The 19151-nt window shown below is 44.9% G+C and overlaps 1 protein-coding gene across 2 annotated transcripts in view; it reads right to left on the reverse strand.

Annotated features, from left to right (window-relative positions):
• Window positions 1-5169: 5169 nt before the first annotated feature.
• SLC45A4 (solute carrier family 45 member 4) overlaps window positions 5170-19151 on the reverse strand; it is an 85058-nt gene continuing 71076 nt past the window's right edge. For both annotated transcript variants that reach the window (XM_082289856.1, XM_082289855.1), the window contains exons 3-8: window positions 17247-17435; window positions 14724-14903; window positions 13538-14613; window positions 13339-13438; window positions 12150-12361; window positions 5170-11294 (exon numbers count right to left, since the gene is read on the reverse strand). In XM_082289856.1, coding sequence (XP_082145982.1) covers window positions 10932-11294; window positions 12150-12361; window positions 13339-13438; window positions 13538-14613; window positions 14724-14903; window positions 17247-17435 — 2120 coding nt within the window. In that variant the 3' untranslated portion in view covers window positions 5170-10931. The remainder of the gene's footprint in view (window positions 11295-12149; window positions 12362-13338; window positions 13439-13537; window positions 14614-14723; window positions 14904-17246; window positions 17436-19151) is intronic.

The following is a 19151-nucleotide window of genomic DNA, read 5'->3' on the forward strand; positions in this document are numbered from 1 at the left end:
ATAGCCTTTGAGTCCGTCTCCCACAGCACAGTCCGGGAAAAGCCATCAGCCCAGGGCTTGGGCAGGTGCACTCTACCGGCTTAAGAACTGTCGGGATGGCCGGGTCCAGTTGGCGTCCGGTCAGTAGCGCTGTCCCCTGGGCCCAGTCCTGTTCAGTGTCTGTCCTGCTGATGTGGACAAGGGCATTGAGCGTACCTCGAAGCCTTAGGTTTTAACTTTCATATTTTTGAAATCCTGTACTGCCTAGGGTGTAACTCTGAAGTTTCTTGTAGCCTATGAACTTCTGCTCTCTCATGCTAGGTAGCCATAATAAAGCCTCTCCAGGCCTGCTCTGCAAGGGCACTCAGACCGTCCTAGGCCCAAAATGTGTAAAGCAAAGCCTCTAAAAAGGGGGGCAAGCTTGGGGAAACTGCATCATTAACTGAAGGTTCAATTGGAGAATGAACCCTGATATGCAAATGAACCGGGCTTAGAAAAGTGTGAAGAACCTGTGACCTGTTGTCCATCTTGGGGTCCATTTTTGGCAGTAGCCTCTGGGCTCCCCAGGGCGTACCTTTGAAGGCTTTTCAAATAAATACTTGCCTTCATTCCCTTATTCTTGTCTAGTCTCTGTTTTTAGGTGGCCTTTCAAGCATCACCCTCAGTAGTAAATTTGTGACCACACCAAGGTGGGTGGGGGTGTCGGTGCCCTGCAGGGTAGGAAGGCTCTGCAGGGGGATGTGGACAGGCTGGCTGGATGGTGTGAGGCCAGCGGGATGAGGATCATGAAGAGCAAGGCCTGGGTCCTGCCCACGTGTCCCAGCAAGGCCCTGCAGTGCTCCAGGCTGGGGGCAGAGTGGCTGGAAAGCTGCCCAGCAGGAAAGGCCCTGGAGGTGCTGGCCAACGGCGGCCGAACGTGAGCCTGAGTGTGCCCAGCTGGGCAAGGAGGCCGGTGGCCTCCTGGCATTCTGTGTCAGCAATAGTGTGGCCAGCAGGACCGGGCCAGTGATTGTCCCTCTGTGCTGGGCACTGGGGAGGCTAGTGGTCGAGCTTTGTCTGTAGTTATTGGCCAGTCATGACAAGAAGGATATTGAGGTACTGGAGCATGTCCAGGGATGGGCAGTGGCACTCGGAAATGCTCTCGAGTACGAGTTTAATGAGGAGCATGTGACGGAGCTGTGGGGGCTCAATCTGGAGGAAGGGAGGCTCCGGGGGGACCTTCTCACTCTCTACAACTGCCTGACAGGGGGGTTGTAGCCAGGTGAGGGTCAGTCTCTTCTCCCAAATCATAAGCACAGAATCACAGAATCACAGCATCAACTGGGTTGGGAAAGACCTTGGAGATCATCAAGTCCATCCTATGAGTCAGACAAGCCAAAACAACCTCAATTAGCATCAGGGGAAGTTTATATTGTATATTTGGAAGATTTCTCCGTGGAATGGGTTGTCAGTCATTGGAAGGAGCTGCCCAGGGAGGTGGTGGAGTCAGCATTCCTGGATGTGTTTAAGGAAAGACTGGATGTGGCACTCAGTGCTCTCATCTACTTAACTGCTACAGTGCGGATACTGTAACACGATGTATCAAACAAGGAGCCCGTGGAAAAGAAATATATATGGACAGATTCTTGATAGATGTTTCAGACAGATGTTTATTTCTCCAGCCGCATGGCCGGGTTCTGCCGAGGAGCTGCTCAATCCGGGACCCGAGGGTCCTTGCCCGCGCAGGGGAACACAAAACAACGAACGGGGAACGAGGCTGAGCAGGGGCAGGGAAACCCCGTGTCTGTCCCCTCAGGGCCCCTCTCCCAGGACCCCATGGCAGGGGGGGAAGGGACCCCGACATTTCACCCGTTTATTTTTAACAAAATAGATTTAAAACTTAACGTTGAAACAACTGGATAAACATAACAAGAACAGTTTCAAAAGAAAAGAAGCCACCCTCCTGAGTCTTTAAATGTCCAAACAGATTCTCTGGAACATCTTAAGGGTGACAGAAGGGGGACAGGACTCTCCAAGCATGCTTTGTGGGGAAACTGAGGCAGGAGAGGGTTTAATTTCTTCCCTCCCCCTTTTCATCCCCCCCACGGCATCGGAGAGGAGTTGTAGGGAAAGGGAATTATATAGGGAAACCATAGGGTGAAAAACGGATTAGGAATAAACTGGGGATGGGGTAAACTTAGGAAAGGGTTCATATTGGGTATAGGGTAAAAGGGGGAAGTAGGCTGTGGGTAGGGAAGCTGCTGGGATGGATATTGTTTATAATTTTGTGCATAACGGCTGCCTTTGACTGGAATACCTCCAGGCCCAGTAACATTCACTGCTTGTAAACCCTTCTTTCCTTGCACTATATCAAATTGTACAACTTCCCCATCTCCTACACTTTGCAGGTAATTTTAAGGGTTATTCCTTTTAATGGCAGTTCCATGGATGAATAAATCTTCCCCTGTATCATCTCGTGTTATAAATCCGTAATTGTTTTTTACATTGTACCATTTCACAGTTCCTGTGATTTTCATTGCTACAACTCCTCCTATCACGTGCTTGCATGTTTGTCGTGGCTGCTGGTCCCGCGTGGCCTCTGCCTCGCCGACTCCGACGTCTCGGCCGGGCCCCCATGCTGTGGCTGCTCCTCGCCCTCTGAGCGGCGCTGCTCCGGCGCGTGTCTGGGCTCTGCGCGGCCCCGCGTTGCCATCGCCACTGGCCCCATGCCCTGCGAGCGGTTCTGCTCTGCCAACTCCACACTGCTTTGAGTGTGGCCCCGTTTTGGCTCGGCGCTGCGCGGCTTCTCGTGTTGCTATGGAAACTGCCACTTCTCCCTCCACAGGGCTCTCCGAGCCGTGTGCTCAGAGCAGCCTGCCACGCCGATGCCCGGTTCCTGGCTGCTCGTGGGGGCCGCCTCTCTGCTCACTGGCGGCCGCGTGGCCGGGGACCCCGAGACAGGGATGGGGTCCGCGATAAGGCGCGCGCTCCTGAGGGGGCCGGGCGCATCCAGCACAGGCACCTCTGCCGGCATGGCTGCAGTCATGTGCTCCCGGGATGGCGGCCGCGTGGTCTCAGCCACGGGATTATGGCCATCTTCTGCTCTAGGGGTAATGGGACCATACAAATGCTCTTCAAGAGCTTCACTGATTACAATGGATCCACGGGGGGGTTCTATCACTAATGCATGTTTTGTTTGATCCCTTATCTCATCCCAGATCTCGTGCCAAAAACACCCGTGATTAGCTCCAGTAATTCCAGGAGGATTAATATCAAAAAGCAAGTCTCGAGAAATATAAAAGAAATTTTTGAAAATCCAGTTAAAAAAATGTTCTAGATCGCCCAGAACAAATACTTTCTTGTTTTATTGTTCAAGAATTCCTTTAACTTCTAGATACATTTCTTTCTGTTGTTCAGGAAGCCACATTTCCCACAATTCTTCCATAGTCCAGAGAGAATATCCAAACCAAGGTGATGTACCGGTTTGGCCAAATTTAGAAATACATCCTCTGAGAGAAGGCAGGTTACTACCCCTCCCCCACCAGCTTCGGGAAAAATAAATTTTCCTCAAAGGAAAGTGAAAGAGGTAAAAATTATTTATTTAACAAACACACAGGAAAAGGAAAATAATGCTAAATAATGAAATCTCTCGCTGTGGAGAAAAAAACCTGGGAAAGTGTTCGAGTCCTCCCTTTGGTCTGCTCGGAGCTGGGGGTCTGTGCTCAGTGGAAAGTCCTCCCGATGTGCTCTGATATTGAAGCAGTCCAGCAGAAAAGGGAGAAAATCTGAAATTCCAGGGAAGGAATAAAAATTCAACTCTCAGCCTCTCTCCAGAGAAAAAGAAGCTGAACCACTGGCCAAAATCTGACTGGAAAGCAGCAAGCTGAGTGCCTCCTCCCTCCCCTGCAGCAGCTGGAAAAAAAAGGTGCTATCTCTGTGTGACCTTGAACAAGCTGCAAACTTCTTCGAAAAAGTTTTGCTCAGTTTTTTCCTTCCCCCTCTCAGGCTCAGTTTAGAGGCATAGAAAGGCACAAAGTTAATTTCTGGGCATAGGGCAGTGACATGGGATACACATCATAAAGTCACCCCAAGACAGGTGAGAAGAGAGAGATCGAGTGGTTTTTACTCAAGAATTTTCTGTCCTTAGGGATCCGTGTCTTGCCCGCATTCTCTATCATTTGCTACAGTGCGGACACTGTAACACGATGTATCAAACAAGGAGCCCGTGGAAAAGAAATATATATGGACAGATTCTTGATAGATGTTTCAGACAGATGTTTATTTCTCCAGCCGCATGGCCGGGTTCTGCCGAGGAGCTGCTGCAATCCCGGGACCCAAGGGTCCTTCTGCCCGCGCAGGGGAACACAAAACAACCATTGGGGAACGAGGCTGAGCAGGGGCAGGGAAACTCCGTGTCTGTGCCCTCAGGGCCCCTCTCCCAGGACCCCATGGCAGGGGGGGAAGGGACCCCGACACTTAACAAAGGTGGTGATCAGCCATAGGCTGGACTAGATCTTGGAGGTATTTTCCAGTGTAATCAATTCTGTGATGATTCTGTGGAAAATGAACCAAACCCTAGGTGGGCATTGACTTCTTGGAGGTGCCGATACTCTTTCTGAGGAATCTCCTTTAGGAAGAACCACAGATCAAATCAGTCAAGGAAACTAGAAATCAAATGGGACAAGTGAGCTCTTCACTGCAAGTTTACCCATCAGCTGTTGTTTGTGATCTGGCTCCAGCTTTCCCCTCTTCTTGTTCCCAATGGTCCCAGAAGTTGATGAGTTTGGATGGGAACTTGATTTCTTTGGAAGCTGCTTGTGGCTGTCGAATCATAGACTCATAGGTGACTGGGGAGACCCTCAGCTCCTCAGCCCTCGTGATGGCATGAGAGGTGACGGATTCTGTGTGGGAGCCACCACCCTTTGTCAGAGCAGAGTCTGGAGCTGGGCACACACACCTGCCCTAGGTATCCCCATTTTGTTCCTCTACCTGTGCTCTCTCCTGGGTTACACCGGAACCCTGCAAGTGTCAGGTGAGTTTAGAACCATCTGTGAATATTAACACCCGGATTTTTGCCAGGCAATGTTTGGCAGTAGCATTTTTTTAATGAAGCTCTGGGGTGCAGGTGAGTGTTACTTGCCTTTCACAGCTCAGGGACCTGGTGTCCCTCTGCTCACCTTCCCTACAAACACCACAGGGACACGAGCCACCAACTCTTACTGAAATGTTTATTAAGATCGAACTTCGGAACAACGGATTGGAACACAATGTCTCATGGAGTAGAATATTTCTAAATTGATTTTTTTCTTTTCTATGCATAAATGAAAAAAAAAATCAAGATTATACAAAAAGAACAGAAAGTGCAGAACACAATAAAACAGTTCTCATGCAACAATTTTTTTTTAATCTTTAAACAGAAAATAAGCTCAACAGTGTAGAAATAAAAATCATACATACATTATGCCATCTACGCACTCAAACATTCATCTGTGACATCACTTTTCTTTATCCCTTTTTCCTCATAAAACAACATTATGTGTTTAACACATGCTTATAAACATTGCTAAACTCAGCAAGAGCTATTATAGTGCCCCAACTTAATAAGTTGATAAAAAAGTAGTTGTCATATGGCCAGTTCACAAAGGAACTAAATATTCTTTTTTTTTTTTTTTTTCTTTTTTTTTAAATTTTTCCCCGCTATGAGATGCCTATATGCAGCTTTCTAGTAATATGAGGCATTTAAAATAAGCTGGTCATTTGGCTACTTAAAGGGCTTAGTGTTCATGTTACATCAGGAAAAACAAATTCACATTGGGAACTGCCAATTTGTTGAGAGAAAAGTCTGGATTTTGAGGTTATTTATTACAATTTGGCTGTTGCTAAGGACTGAGTAGGTGCAGAGTAAATAAGGTGATGGCGAGCTTGACTAAATGCTCCCAGAGCTTTACCCCAAACTTCCAAATTTAAGAGTGTGCCAGAGCAGGTCAAATTGAACCATGCCCTGCATTTTCCCTAAAATTTTAGTAGGTTGCAAGGGCATCAAAAGTACTTTAATTACAGCAGATGCTCTCTTTTGGTGGGAGATGTGTTTGTCCCTCCTGGGCACCCCTTGCGTTCCCTGGGGCGAGGGAAGCTGAGGTGGAAGTTCAGCTGAAGCTGCTCAGGTTGAGGAACCAAACTGAACTGGTTTTCCAGGAGGTGATTTTAATTTACATGACAGGAAAACCTGGAACACCTTAATGAGCAGATCAGTGGGTGTGAGTGCCATGTCAGGAAAAGGAACTGAGCCTTTTTGTTGTTTTCTAAGGCAGCTTCCGAACTGCTGAGCCTCAAATTCAAACCCCAGTTGGTGTTTGAGCTGCTGCAGCTCCTTTGGATGCAACATGACAAAGAGAAAACTTTGGGTAGCTCCACTTTTTCCAAATGACCATTTTTTGACGTGCTTTACAAATGTTCAGCTTTGTCATTTAAGGAAGGAAAACAGCTAAAGGACTCTCTGGAACCATAGAGTTTCTGCAAAGAAAAATAAAATTTGGTATTTCTTCCACACAGTCATTAATAACATTTCTGTGCAACATTTGGTGTCCGTTACATTTATTTGGCCTTTTCAAAGGAAACGAGGACAAAACAGCTGCAAAAAAACCCAACTTCTCTTTCACGACAGACACTTCAGATGCCGAAGCTGCTACATGTGCTTGGAATATCATGCAGGAGTTAATTTGTTAACTTAAATAGGATACATATTTATAGCTGAGCTTGTCTTGCATCAGACTAGGATGAGGGAAACCCGGAAGAACTCAGCTGAGAACACTGTGGAGTACAGTGGCAGCAACACACAACCCCCAAAGGTATTTTGGCCTGAGCAGTGTGTCTGGAAATGTACAAACACATAGGTGCAGACACACACACATCCCTAAAACCCCCAAATCTCAGCACCTGCCTCCTGCACTTCCCTCCTGCTCAAATGTCCCAGCTCTCCTCGGAATAAAATGTGACTTGCTCCACCTTTACTCAGAAGTGTGACCTAAACCTGCATGGCCGTGAGATCTAGCAGCCAGGAAAATCCTGCTTTTCATGGTGGATGCTGGAGGAAGCCAAACTCACACCCGACCAAGGGCAGGGGATGCATTCTTAACGATGGAACCCAGGTTTTAATGAGGAACCTGGCAAAAAGCACTGTGGTTGCTGCTGTCATTCCAAGTGCTAGGGGGTTCAGATCAGATGGGAGAGGGATAAGAAAGACTCAGTCCTCGCCTCTGAGGAAAACCTCATGCAGCCTGTTCCATCCTGGGGTCTGAGCGCCAGCACTGGTATCAGCAAGAAAACCAAGAGGGTAAATCTGCAGCCACCTCCTTTTCAGACTGATGCGCTGGGAATATTCCAGAGCCTAGAAAAAGGTTCCAAGTGAAAGGGGAAAAGGACATCCTGGGTTTCAAGGAGCACAAACCTCTGTTGGATTTACTGGCCTCCTCCCTCCTGATGATGAACAACCCCTATCTTTCCATGACTGCTCACAGCCAGCACCAGCAAACCACCAGGTTCATGTTATTAAAAGGCTATTTAGGCAATCTATGAAAGTCACTGAACCAGCAGGAAGAGAAACATTCCTAAGAAATTATTGCTTCTGGAGTCTGAAATGGCCATCCACCAACAGCACAGATCTCACTGGACTCTTGGAATAACCCAACAGGGCCAAATGCACACTCTGCCTTTCTGAGAGGTGGAAGTTAAAGCTTCTCTGCTCTCACATGAAACATATCAAGATGTGCAACTGATCGACCACAGCCCTCAAGGGTCTGAGCACCAGCAGTGCTTCATGTCACACATCACGGCAGCAGAACAGGTTAAAATAGTTTATGGTATTGAACAATGCTAAACCTTAGTCCTACTATATTGAAGGTCCAACGGGATGACTTTGACTAGACAGGAATACAAACAAAAAAAAAGATGCTTGTTGGCACCAGGAATAACAAAAAAAAGCCACTTCAAACTTCTCTTTCTGCAAGTTCTGCAACAAACACATAAAACTGTACTACTTTAATTGTGGCAAAAAAAAAAAATCTGTATCAAAAGATAAGGTAAGGGACAGATGAAGAAATAAATCATTGCCCACTCTACCCTGAGAAGTGCTGGGGCTAGAAAGAAAACTCTCACATCCAAGGAAAAGCCCTAGGGAGACCTCAGCAGGTGAAGCCAGCGTGGGGGTTTCCCAGGCTGGCCAAAGGACAGGAGGAGATGCTTTGGCTGGGGCTCCCCAAGTTAATCCTTCTGGCAACACTACAAAAACTTCAGCACATTTACAATGAATAATTATTTCCTTTGCCTTTACCAGGGAGTGAAATCAGCTTCCTGTTGTGGCAGCACGCATATTCCTGTGTTATGAGCCCCATAAACAACTCCAAACATGGATTTTAACATCCAGTTCTTAGAAATGAGGCTCTGCCAAACGCTGTCCGTGACAGAACTGGCCCTTCCCTGCCTTTGCTTGAAGCCTCTGGGTTCGAAAGTAAAGGTCCTTCCTCCCTCCTTGCCCTTCCCTGGCTGAGAAAGCTCCATAAACATGGGTGAGCTCACCCCCAAAATGGTTTCATGTTCCCTCTGTGGGACGTGAAGTCAGAGGGAGCTTCAGCTTCTCCTCCCTCTCTGCAGCGACTTGGTCAGTGTGATGGCGCAGTGAAAGAGATCTTAGCTTAGAAAGTGCAGTGTGGAGTAAAGAAGATTTGATCCACGCTGGTCCATGGAACCCTTAGGAAAAGTGTAAGGCTGGCACTGGTCAGAAGATGCAGGTTTTTAAACTGTTGAAGAACCTTTTCAGCAGTAGAGATTCAAATAAGGAGTGCTTGACACCGGTCATTAACCAAAAGCAGAATCTTCAAGGAGCTTCAAAACTAAAATATTAAAGCCACTTTAAAATGTGTAACTCAGTACGTAACTTACACAAATGCCAGTTCTAGGGTGAAACATAACACTTGTCTCTCACATATGAACATCACCAGAATATATTAAATGTAACTGAGATGATAAAATGCACGGCAGAATTTCTCACAACTGCTTTCTTCAGTGAGGTCTCACACTCTTCAGTAGTATCGCTCCCCTGGCTGAACACAGTTCACAGTATGTGTTCTAAATAAAAAATATTCACCATAGAAAAAAAAGACTTCTTCAAGACACTTCGAAAAACAAATACAACCCCTAAGTCCTGTGTGATTACATGTACTTCAGTGCTCTGTGATGTCACCAGCCTAAAAACATTGTCACCCTTGATAGCAGAGGCCATGGGCATGACTGGAAGCCTTCAGAGAAACCCACAGATGCCATCTTCAAATACACCCAAACATCCATTTCTCAAATACACTGACAATTCAAGTAATTCATTAAAAACTGCTTTTCATATTGAAATCTAGCTTCTTTGTCTGAATGCCTGTATTGCAGCATGATTGACACAAGCATTTGCAAGTCTTGAAGGAGGAGGAGGAGTTTGAGGCAGCAGGAATCTCACACTGCCTGTCCAGCACATGGATTGATGGCAGCCTGGGGAGGCCCAAGCCAAAATGAGTCAACAGCATCACAAACACTTCTTACAAATGACAAATGGAAGTTTGGTTTTGAAAGTTGCTTTAAATGGCTACTGGATAATGATCCAAACCTATTTTAAATGAAGTTAGCACAACTCTTTCAAGCTCTTTCCAGAAAAGTATCTTTGCACTGCAGCTGTGTCCTGAATCACAGAAGGGGACACGGAGGATGCGCTGACGACATTGGTACGGCAGCTCGGAAGAGCTCCAGCCTACAATTCCTCCAACACAGGGGCTGGAACAGCAACTTTTGAATTTTAAGGCCTAAAAACTGTTTCTGACACAGATTTTTATACACCCAGACTATGCCATAAAGTGACAGAGGTAGGCCTTGGGTTCTCCTTGTTGTACTGACCCTGTGCCTTTACCTCGGCTGCTGCATTTCCAGCCAGGAGGTTAAAGGATCGTAGAAAGTGCAATTAATCAATGACTTCCTTTCCCTACGGAAGAGAATCGCATGCCCCTCTCACGAAGCTGACCCCAGAGATGCCCTTTCTCTATGGCAGCTTCATCCAGAGATGATCAGGTTTTAATGCCAAGAAAACACCCCCGAGATCACCAGCACGTGAAACTCTCAGCTAAAAATTGTCACAGCGTATTCAAACAACATTCATAAAATACAGCACTTGTGATAAAAAAACCTGTGAGTGCTGGTCACCTCTCCCAGCTGCTGCTCCTTCCATCTGCATCTGACATCCAGCACCCAGTGTCACCCTCTCCTGACGAGCAGCAGATTTGGGAGTGGTTGTGAATAGTATGACTAAAAGAATTTACAGCAGTTTCTTAGAAACTGCAGTAATTGCTTTTTTTTTCTTGAAAATAATTGCAAATAAAAGGATTCTGTAGTAATTGCACTAACAAAAACATGAAGTCTAAAATTAATGTAGCTGTCAGACCAGTAATATCATGCTCATGAAAAGAATTGATCGATGTCTAAGCATTTGAGTCCATTATTACGCTAGTGAAATCTGAAATGTTCCGACAAAAAAATGGCAAGAGACTATAGGTCGAGATAGCTTCCATTTTCTGTTAGTTTAAAAACAGCCGAAAACTTAATTTTTCTAACTGCTAATTGTATAGTATACACTGTGAGTCTCATGCAGATTAATAAAACTTATTCGAAATCTAAATGTATTCTTAATAAAAAAGTGTTCAGAAATGATGTTTCTAACTTGTAGAGAAAGCAATTAGCATCAGAGTGACCTGCTCAAACCTAGAGGAAGGACTACAGAATTTAATTTACATTTTTGCACGAAACTGCCTTTTCTTCTGCATATTTTAGCTACAAGTAGTGAAGGTCCTAATTTGCTTTCCTGGAAAAAAAAAACCAAACACAACAAAAGTTCTTGATCCTGCACCTGCACTCCTTGGAATGTGGGTGAACAAGTGGCGGTGGCCTCACACGGCTGACTCGCCCTCTGGCTCTGTTGCTGCAGCTCCTTTGCGCGTCAGCTTCAGCACCGTCGGCTTCTCTGTGCCTGTGCCTTTGCCCTCGGCTGTCTCTGGAGGACCCAGTCCCTTCTGCTCTTCCTTTGGCTCTTCGTTGACTTCAGGGTAAATAACCAAGAAAGTCGCTGTCAAAAAACCCAGGAAGGATCCCACCGAAGCCACCATGGGGATGACTCTGACCGTGCCAACTGCGTCCACCACGCCGCCGAGCGCGGAGGCCACGAGGATCTGGGAGATGTAAACCTGACACGACAGGATGGCGCAGTCAATGCCGAATCCCCTCTTTGAGTTCCCAGGGCTGTGGTGAATGTACTGGAAAAAGACAAGAAACATGGTAGGAGGTAAAACAATGGATGAAAGCAAATACTTAAACACCAGAACTTTCCTCAAATTTCTCAGCCCCATGGTCAACTTTACATCATCCATGACACAACTCCAGAGCAACAGCCTTCTTATCTGCTCATCAACAACCTCCTCACCCTGCAGCACGAGGCAGGTATTGACTGGGTCACTTCTAGCCCAGATCAGCTCCAAGAGGAGGTTTTGTAAAAACAATTTTACATCGAACATTTGGTGTTACATGAAACATTATTTTTATGATCATAAAAAGGAATCCCCCTCCCTAGCGCAATGCAGGAACTTGTAACAAATGATCCTACTGTAATTTGTAATCCAAATGGAACAGTGGAATTACACTGTTGGGAAGTAATATCGTCCTTGTTTCCAGCAAACTGGTTTGCCTTATGCATCCCCAAATTACAGGTGCATTTCCAGACTCACTTCAAAATCTAAGACTGTTAAAAATCTGAGTAACACTACCATATCACATCCAAGACAGGAGTAACAAACAGATATGTAGTAAATACTCCAATAATAATTTAATTTCTCTTCATCTGCCATATGCACCCAGATCCTTTTATACCTCAGCATAGGGAGAAGCAGTCATGACCCCCTCTGAAGCAGTCATGACCCCAACTCAATGCCAAGACCGTCTGATTTCAGCATCAGCTCCTGCTATTCACTATCCATTCAAGGTGTGGCACATATCCCAACAAAACAGGTATCTTCAATAATGGGATTTAACAAATCCATTTTGCCACTGTGATCTTCAGAGAAACATGAATGCTCTGCCTTTATTCACATATATACTCCAAATATTCCACATACCTGTTTAATCTCATGGTATTGTCCCAAAAGCGCATAGGGGCAGTAGGAGATGCTCATGGAGACTATTCCCATCGTGCTGATCATTATCATGGTGACATACACGTTGGGGAACATGGCCATCACTGCAGTGCCAAGGGAAAAACCCAGGGTGCCCAGGATGTAGATCACTTTTATGCTAAGGTCGTAGTTGTCCAAGTATTTCTGCAACAAGGCTGCAGAGATAAAGAATAAAACAGGAATCATAGAATTGTTTGGGTTGGAGGGACCTAAAAGATCATCCAGTTCCAACCACCTCTGCCATGGGCAGGGACACTTTCCACTAGCCCAAGCCCCATCCATCCTGGCCCTGAAAACTTCCAGGGATGGGGCAGCCACAGCTTCTCTGGGCAACCTGTGCCAGTGCCTCACTATCCTCACAGGGAAGAATTTTTTCCTAATATCCAATCTAAACCTACTTTTTTCAGTTTGAAGCCATTTCCTCTTAAGTATCAGTTTACTCACTAAAGTTTTAGGGGACTGATGTGGCCGTGGCAGCTCTATCCCTGTTTAGGATGTGGATGTTCAGTGCATATTTGGGCTGTCTGAGCAGCACAGCCCAGACCTCACTAGGAACAAGATGCGTTCCTGCTTCAGAAAGAGCCTGTCCCCATGTCAGCTGTGTAGGCATGCCTGCAATGTGCTGCAAAAGGCAGAATTTAAGTTTGGAAAAAACTCTCAATTTCAGGGTCTATTCCAAGCCCAAATTATCTGCAGAATGACTTTCAGAAATACATATTTATAATTTTGATTTAAAAACAGTCTTTGCAAAAACTCTCTTGCATATGTTTAAATCTTCTACCAAGAATGATTTTAGTTTCCTGAAGGCTTGTTAAATGCCACTCAATATCCATTTCATGCTTTATGCCACTTAACCATCTGCTCATATTTCCACCTCTACATTTGGAGGAACTTTTTAATATCGATTCTTAAAGAAGCCCTTCCCCTTATGATCACATGAAATGCTTTTCCAAAATATTCTTTACCCCAGACAAGGAGGTGGATGCCAACTGAAGTAACACTATTTCAGGAGGGCCAGGAGTTGGACGATCCTTGTGGGTCACTTCCAACTCAGAATATTCCGTGATTCTACTTTTACCTTAGAAATACATGCATGAGGTGCATTCCACTGTGTGATTGCACAGTCTCTTACCTGAACAAACGGCAGCAGTAGCAGCATAAATCACCAGCCCCCAGCATCCCATCTGAACCCCAGCATTGTAGGCATGCAGCTCAGTTGAGTTCGAAGGGGCCTGCAACAGACACAAACACCAACACCACTTTGTTGTACTGAGAACATCTCAGAAATGAGGGACTCTGAGCAGGTCTGCCCATAGGAACTGCTCTCCTACCTTTGGATCGCCCTGGAAAATGACCTGTCCCATGAAATCTGTATAGAACACAGCTTCAGCAATGATGGAAAACCAAGTCAGGAGGTGGCAGACGCACAACCTCAGCAACTCCTTGGGCATCTTCAGCATCGACAACCACAAGAGTCTGACAGTGGTTTCGGTCTCGCCCTCTTCGCTCTCCGTGTCCCCGCTGGAGTTGGTGGTGCCGCTCTGGTTGCGGTGCCGGCAGCGCTGCCGCTGCCGTTTCTGCATATCGTAGATGTCGTTCATGCTGCGCGAGGACTTGATCAGGACGATGGCGTTGGCCCGGCGGAAGCGGTACCGGTGGGAGCCAATCTTGCCGTAGTACGAGAAGGTGTAGGACGGCTGCCGGTAGAACATGTGCCTCCGCCTCCGCATGGAGTTGGAAGTGCTGGACTGCTTCATGCCTATTCTGGCGTGTCCATTGAGGAACTCTTTTGGTAGGGAGCCGTTGATGTTTGGGACTTTATCTTCATTTAAACGATTATCAAGCAACATTTCCTCCTCCTTCTCATTTTCCCTAAGGAAAGCAGACAGGTGGTTGAGTTTGGACTTCATGATCTCCTGGCTCGTGTTGTGGGGAGTGTTTGGATATGAAGCATCCTGAAAAATGGAGGGCTCGATGTCATGCAGGAAAAGCAGCTCTGATTCAATTTCCAACGTGGCATCGGGCATGTGCAGAACTGAGTCACTCTTGCTTCTCACAATGTTCACCTCAAGGAACTCCATATTGAGGTCATGCTCCGACTGAACCTCATCATGGAACATGGAAGCTCCATACGGCTCTTCCTCACTAATTACATTCAGCCGATTCAGAGGGGGGAGACTGCCACTGAATTTGGCACTGGAAAGTGTGTCTCCTTCGTCATCGATCCTGTCCTGCTGAGGGTTATATTGCTCTTCTTCAATGCTAAAAAGGTGGAGAGCAACGGAGACAGAGAAAATAATGGCTGCAAAGAAGAAAAGGACTTGCTCTTGAGATTTAAAAATGCTACCCAAGAAGGTCTGTGTCCAGTCCAGCCCTCCTAACATATAACCAATCGCTCCTCCAAGACCTGCGGAACACAAAAAAGTGAGAAGTGAGTTCAGGAAAAATCAATTCAGCCACAACCTGGTCTTCAGGAAGACCGAACAGCTGCCGAGAACATCTCAGCTAACTCCATACCAGCTGAAAACGCATGAATGTTCAGGGCCATGTCTTGTTCTTCACTGTCCACCACATCCAACAAGTAGGCCCGAATTGGCCCTTCAGTTGCATCGGCACAGAAGTCCAACACCACAACCCCAAGCACTGTGAGAACTATCCCAATGGGCTGTTTGTCTGGGACATCACCAATAGCCAGACCTGGGGAGAAATGGGAGAGGAATCTGAGCACCTCATTCAAAAAGGGAAAACTCCCAGGAACAAGCTTAACACCTTAGGAGAGAGGCGGCCAACACATTCACTGAAAACATTCCTTTTGGTGCAAAATAGCAGTTTCAGCTCTTTGGCACAGTATCATGGAAGGTCTCGGACAAACATTATGTTTTACGTTTGTCAGACTGACATTTGTCAAAATGTTATTTTATAAAGCATTTCTGAAACCTCTGTGAGCACCGGATATTATTTCATATTCCTCCCATGTATTCTCCTTCCGATGTGGAAGGCTGTTTTTATAAAAGACAGCCGTGGTGGGAGAGGGGAGAATCCAAAATGACATATTTCATCTGTCAGATACATTCACAGGTACCTGCACTGCTGGCAGCATTCCTGACGTGATACTTAACATGCAGTGGTTGCAGTACACCAGGATAAAGTGAAATTTAACCCTGTCATCTCTGTCTTTGCTTTCTTAAACATTCTTATTTTCTAGATAGCTTTTTATAAGCAAAATTTTTAAGGATGAAGCAACAAGGATGTATTTTGCATTGCAAAAAGCATCAGTCAGCTGCTGTTGACAGCACAGGATGAAACTCTTTTTGTCTACATAGCAGAAAGGCAGCATTAGCACAGAGCTGGATAATTTGTCATGAGATGAACCAGCGACAAAAGAACAAATTACTTGAATCACAGAGATTTAGAAGTTACACATGCAAGGCTGATAAAACCATTAGTGTAACTGATTAAAATGTCTATGGAAGGAGATGAACTGGCTAAGCCACCAAAAATCATCTAAATCTTAAGCGCTGATTCCTGCATATTGAATCCTCATTTATACCAAGCCCTTTGAAGACTAAAGAAGTTTATAAGTGTTCCACACTCAGCTGAACCCTACAGCAGAAAATACTAACAGTGCTTTAGAACTGCTGGAAACCTGAATAGGGCAGGAGAGAACATGAGTTGAGTAAGCTGTTCCCCTGGGACATGGTTGTATCACAATTGGGATTAGCCAACCTCTGTGTTCCTGGTTCCACCTCCCTATGACTCCTACTGCCAGAGGCCACGTTATGAAAGAGGGTCTGATACAGTTTTTGCAGCATCTCCTGTTCTCCCAAATTGCAATTAGGATTGCAAGTAAGTGGAGACTGAGGATAGGAAAGCAAAGAAGAAAAATCAACAATATTTTGTGCTGATTTATTTTAAGGCTTCAAAATAAGCCTATAAACTGAGCATGAGGTTTGCTTGCCAGTATCAGTGGCTCCTGACCTAAACTACTGTATGGAACTGAGAGCTTCTTATCGGTTAAAATCTTGTAAGAGGGCTGTAGTCTAACATCCTGCAAACAACTGGAGGAAGAGGAATAAGTCTTGGAGACACAACGACTAAACACAATTGATGCCATAGGAAAGCAATTCAAATAAGTAACGTAAGTTCAAAAAGCATAAGCTAAATGTAATTTTTCTGAATAGTTTGTCCACTACAGTTTGCAGAGAATTGAAACCAATCATAGGGCATTCCAGTCTGGCTTTAACAAGCTGAGCCAAGGTAACATTCCACTCATTTCCCTCAATTAGTAGACCTGTTTCACAATAGAGCTGCATCTAATCCTGAAAAAGAGAGCCAAGAGGATGTTATTAGGTGCTAAGTTCCTTTTGTTTGCATCAGTCCAACCATTTTGTAAACATTTTCCCAAATGTACTTGCAGTCACCTCTCCTACAATAAATTTACAAAGAGATTGTAGATTAAATTCGTAGTAAACTATGTTTGAGGGAAACTATTTTTACCAGCTTTGATGGGGGCTCAGGAAAAATTATTTTCCCACATAGTTTTTGATAAACAAATATTAACTGTGTTCTGGACTTTTTCAATACTGGGTCTAAGAAAAGCACAAGAAAAAGTGAAAAGATAATTTTTGAAATAATGCTGGAAACAGGATGTGTTGCCAGATATGCATTAAAGGGAAAAGGGATCACAACAGGAAACATTTCCCTGTGAACAGGTTGCTACAATTTTCCCATGTCAAGGATCGACCAAATTCGTCTCAGCGTCTGCAAACATGCTGGCAACCATTGTATTAATAACATTGTTATTAGTGCCAGTTACAGCTACGATTGCACAACGCTCAGCACAGTGCTGTAACTTGTGACTTCAAATAATAACAAGCAAGATGGACAGAGCTCAAGTGCAGGGCTGTGAAGATTTCTAATGATTTTAACATTAAATATAAGTTAAACCAACTGCAGAGCATTATCTTTACATCCTACATTAAAATATCAAAGCAGGTACATTAGCAGGAGATACATGTAGGGGATTTCCTTGTTATTTACCTATCACAGAGCCATTAAGGAAAAGTGCAACTCCAAAGAGAACACCAATGCAGAGAGCAAGGATGAAAGGCCGCCGGCGGCCCCAGCTCAGCGTGCAGCGGTCACTGGCTGAACCTATGAGTGGAGTGAAGATCAAGCCCAGGATAGGGCTGAGGAACCAAGTGAGGCTGTAGTATTGTTCAGGAAGACCTAAAACAAAGACAAAAATGATGGAAAGGTTATGTGGTACACACTGAACATTTCACTCTATACATTAAGTTTTGTTACAGCGTTGAAAATTGTAAATTCAGGGTAATTTACCTACAGTGAATTCTCTCCCAAATTAAGAACTCATTTAAGATTCTTTAGCAATAGTTAAAAATACAGCAGAGATTGTTTATCTTTCAAACACCTGGGCAATAAGAAGGTAACAATTGGAGTATTTCTGCTACTGAATCCTCTATCCATTTGTGGAATATAAACCCAAAGGTTTTAGGATGCTTGGAAGCTGCCTGGCTGTCATATATACAGACCCCCAGCTCAACAAAGTTTTTAAGATTCAAAATTGAACATTACAGTGGTGCTGTTTTCATTTAAGACCACCCCCATAAAAGAATTATTAAAGATTTAATGGACTGAGAGTGAAGGACAGAATTTGAATGTCTTATTAAATATCCCATTTCTAAGCACAAAATGTTTACGTACAAAAATGAACAACAGACAATAAAAACAACAATTAGCATTTATTCATCAACTTAGATAAATCTAAGGTTTGCTCATCCCCACTATCTTTGCTTTCTTTAAGAACAGAGGTGACTGTTCATGAGATTAGATGGGAAAATTTAAAATTTACTACATAGCACTTACTAGAAAACAACAACTTACTAGAAATAATAATTTCTGGAGAAGAAAGAGCTCCCAAGCCCTGCTCTCCACATCCCCAGCACGGAGCAGTGGCCTGCAGATGGCAGACTGGCCACAGCAACAGCCAAGCCGGCTCCTTTGGGACCTGCATCCTGCTCGTTTATCAGCACAGGGCAGGTAACACTCAGACACGGTTCTTAGAAAACCGTTAAAAACATAACAATCTATTTCTTGCAGTCCAACTGATGCCAAGACAGAAAAACTCAGTGTCTTTATCCCAGGAAGGAAAACCATTTATTATCCAAACCCATACACGGTGAGTGCGAGCAGCATTTGACCTTTGCTGGTGAGATCAACCTGTACCTTGTGCTCCCTGTTCAGCACACTGAGGCATCCATTACCAAGCAGGATTATACCAATCCCTGCCCAAAATAGCCTCTGATGCAGATTTGGAAGTCTAATCTGCTGCTGTTTAAAGTAGCACCAAATCTTGACTAGCAACACTGACTTCTTCCACGAGACAGATCAGATTTTCCCAAGAGTGTTGCACACTCTGTGGTGATACAGAGATACATTATGGAAAATAAGCTATTTTTTGGCATTAAAAACCAATTTCATCATCAGGATTCAAAATCCAGGTCTGAGGCCGAGGTCTGTGTGATTTGACTCAACTCTGGCTAATGAACAAGCTAACAGTGACAGCTGCCTTGATGAGCCTAGAGTTATGGAAAGAGACCTGCCCCTTCTGAAATTTCCCAACCTATGTTTTCAGACCAAATACGCCATGAACCTCCTGCCACAGGGAATGGCACCGTGGTTCAGCCACCCTTCCTTGTTACAGGCAGCTAGAGGCCTGTACTGAGGCCAGTACTCCACATCACTACTTACCATGGAACTGTTGACTCCTTCTGCACAGGATTTAGATCTTTAGGAAAGGGCTGTGTTTGTACAGGTGGGACTGTGTTCACATCATGATTCAAATCACTATCTCCTACTTAGTTTTTCCTACTGTTTGGTGATGTCTTGGCTGACATGGAAGTTTTAGCTGAGACGTAACTCTAT

This window comes from Coloeus monedula (assembly GCF_965178545.1).
Source record: "Coloeus monedula genome assembly, chromosome: 1".
Classification (NCBI taxonomy): Eukaryota; Metazoa; Chordata; class Aves; order Passeriformes; family Corvidae; genus Coloeus; species Coloeus monedula.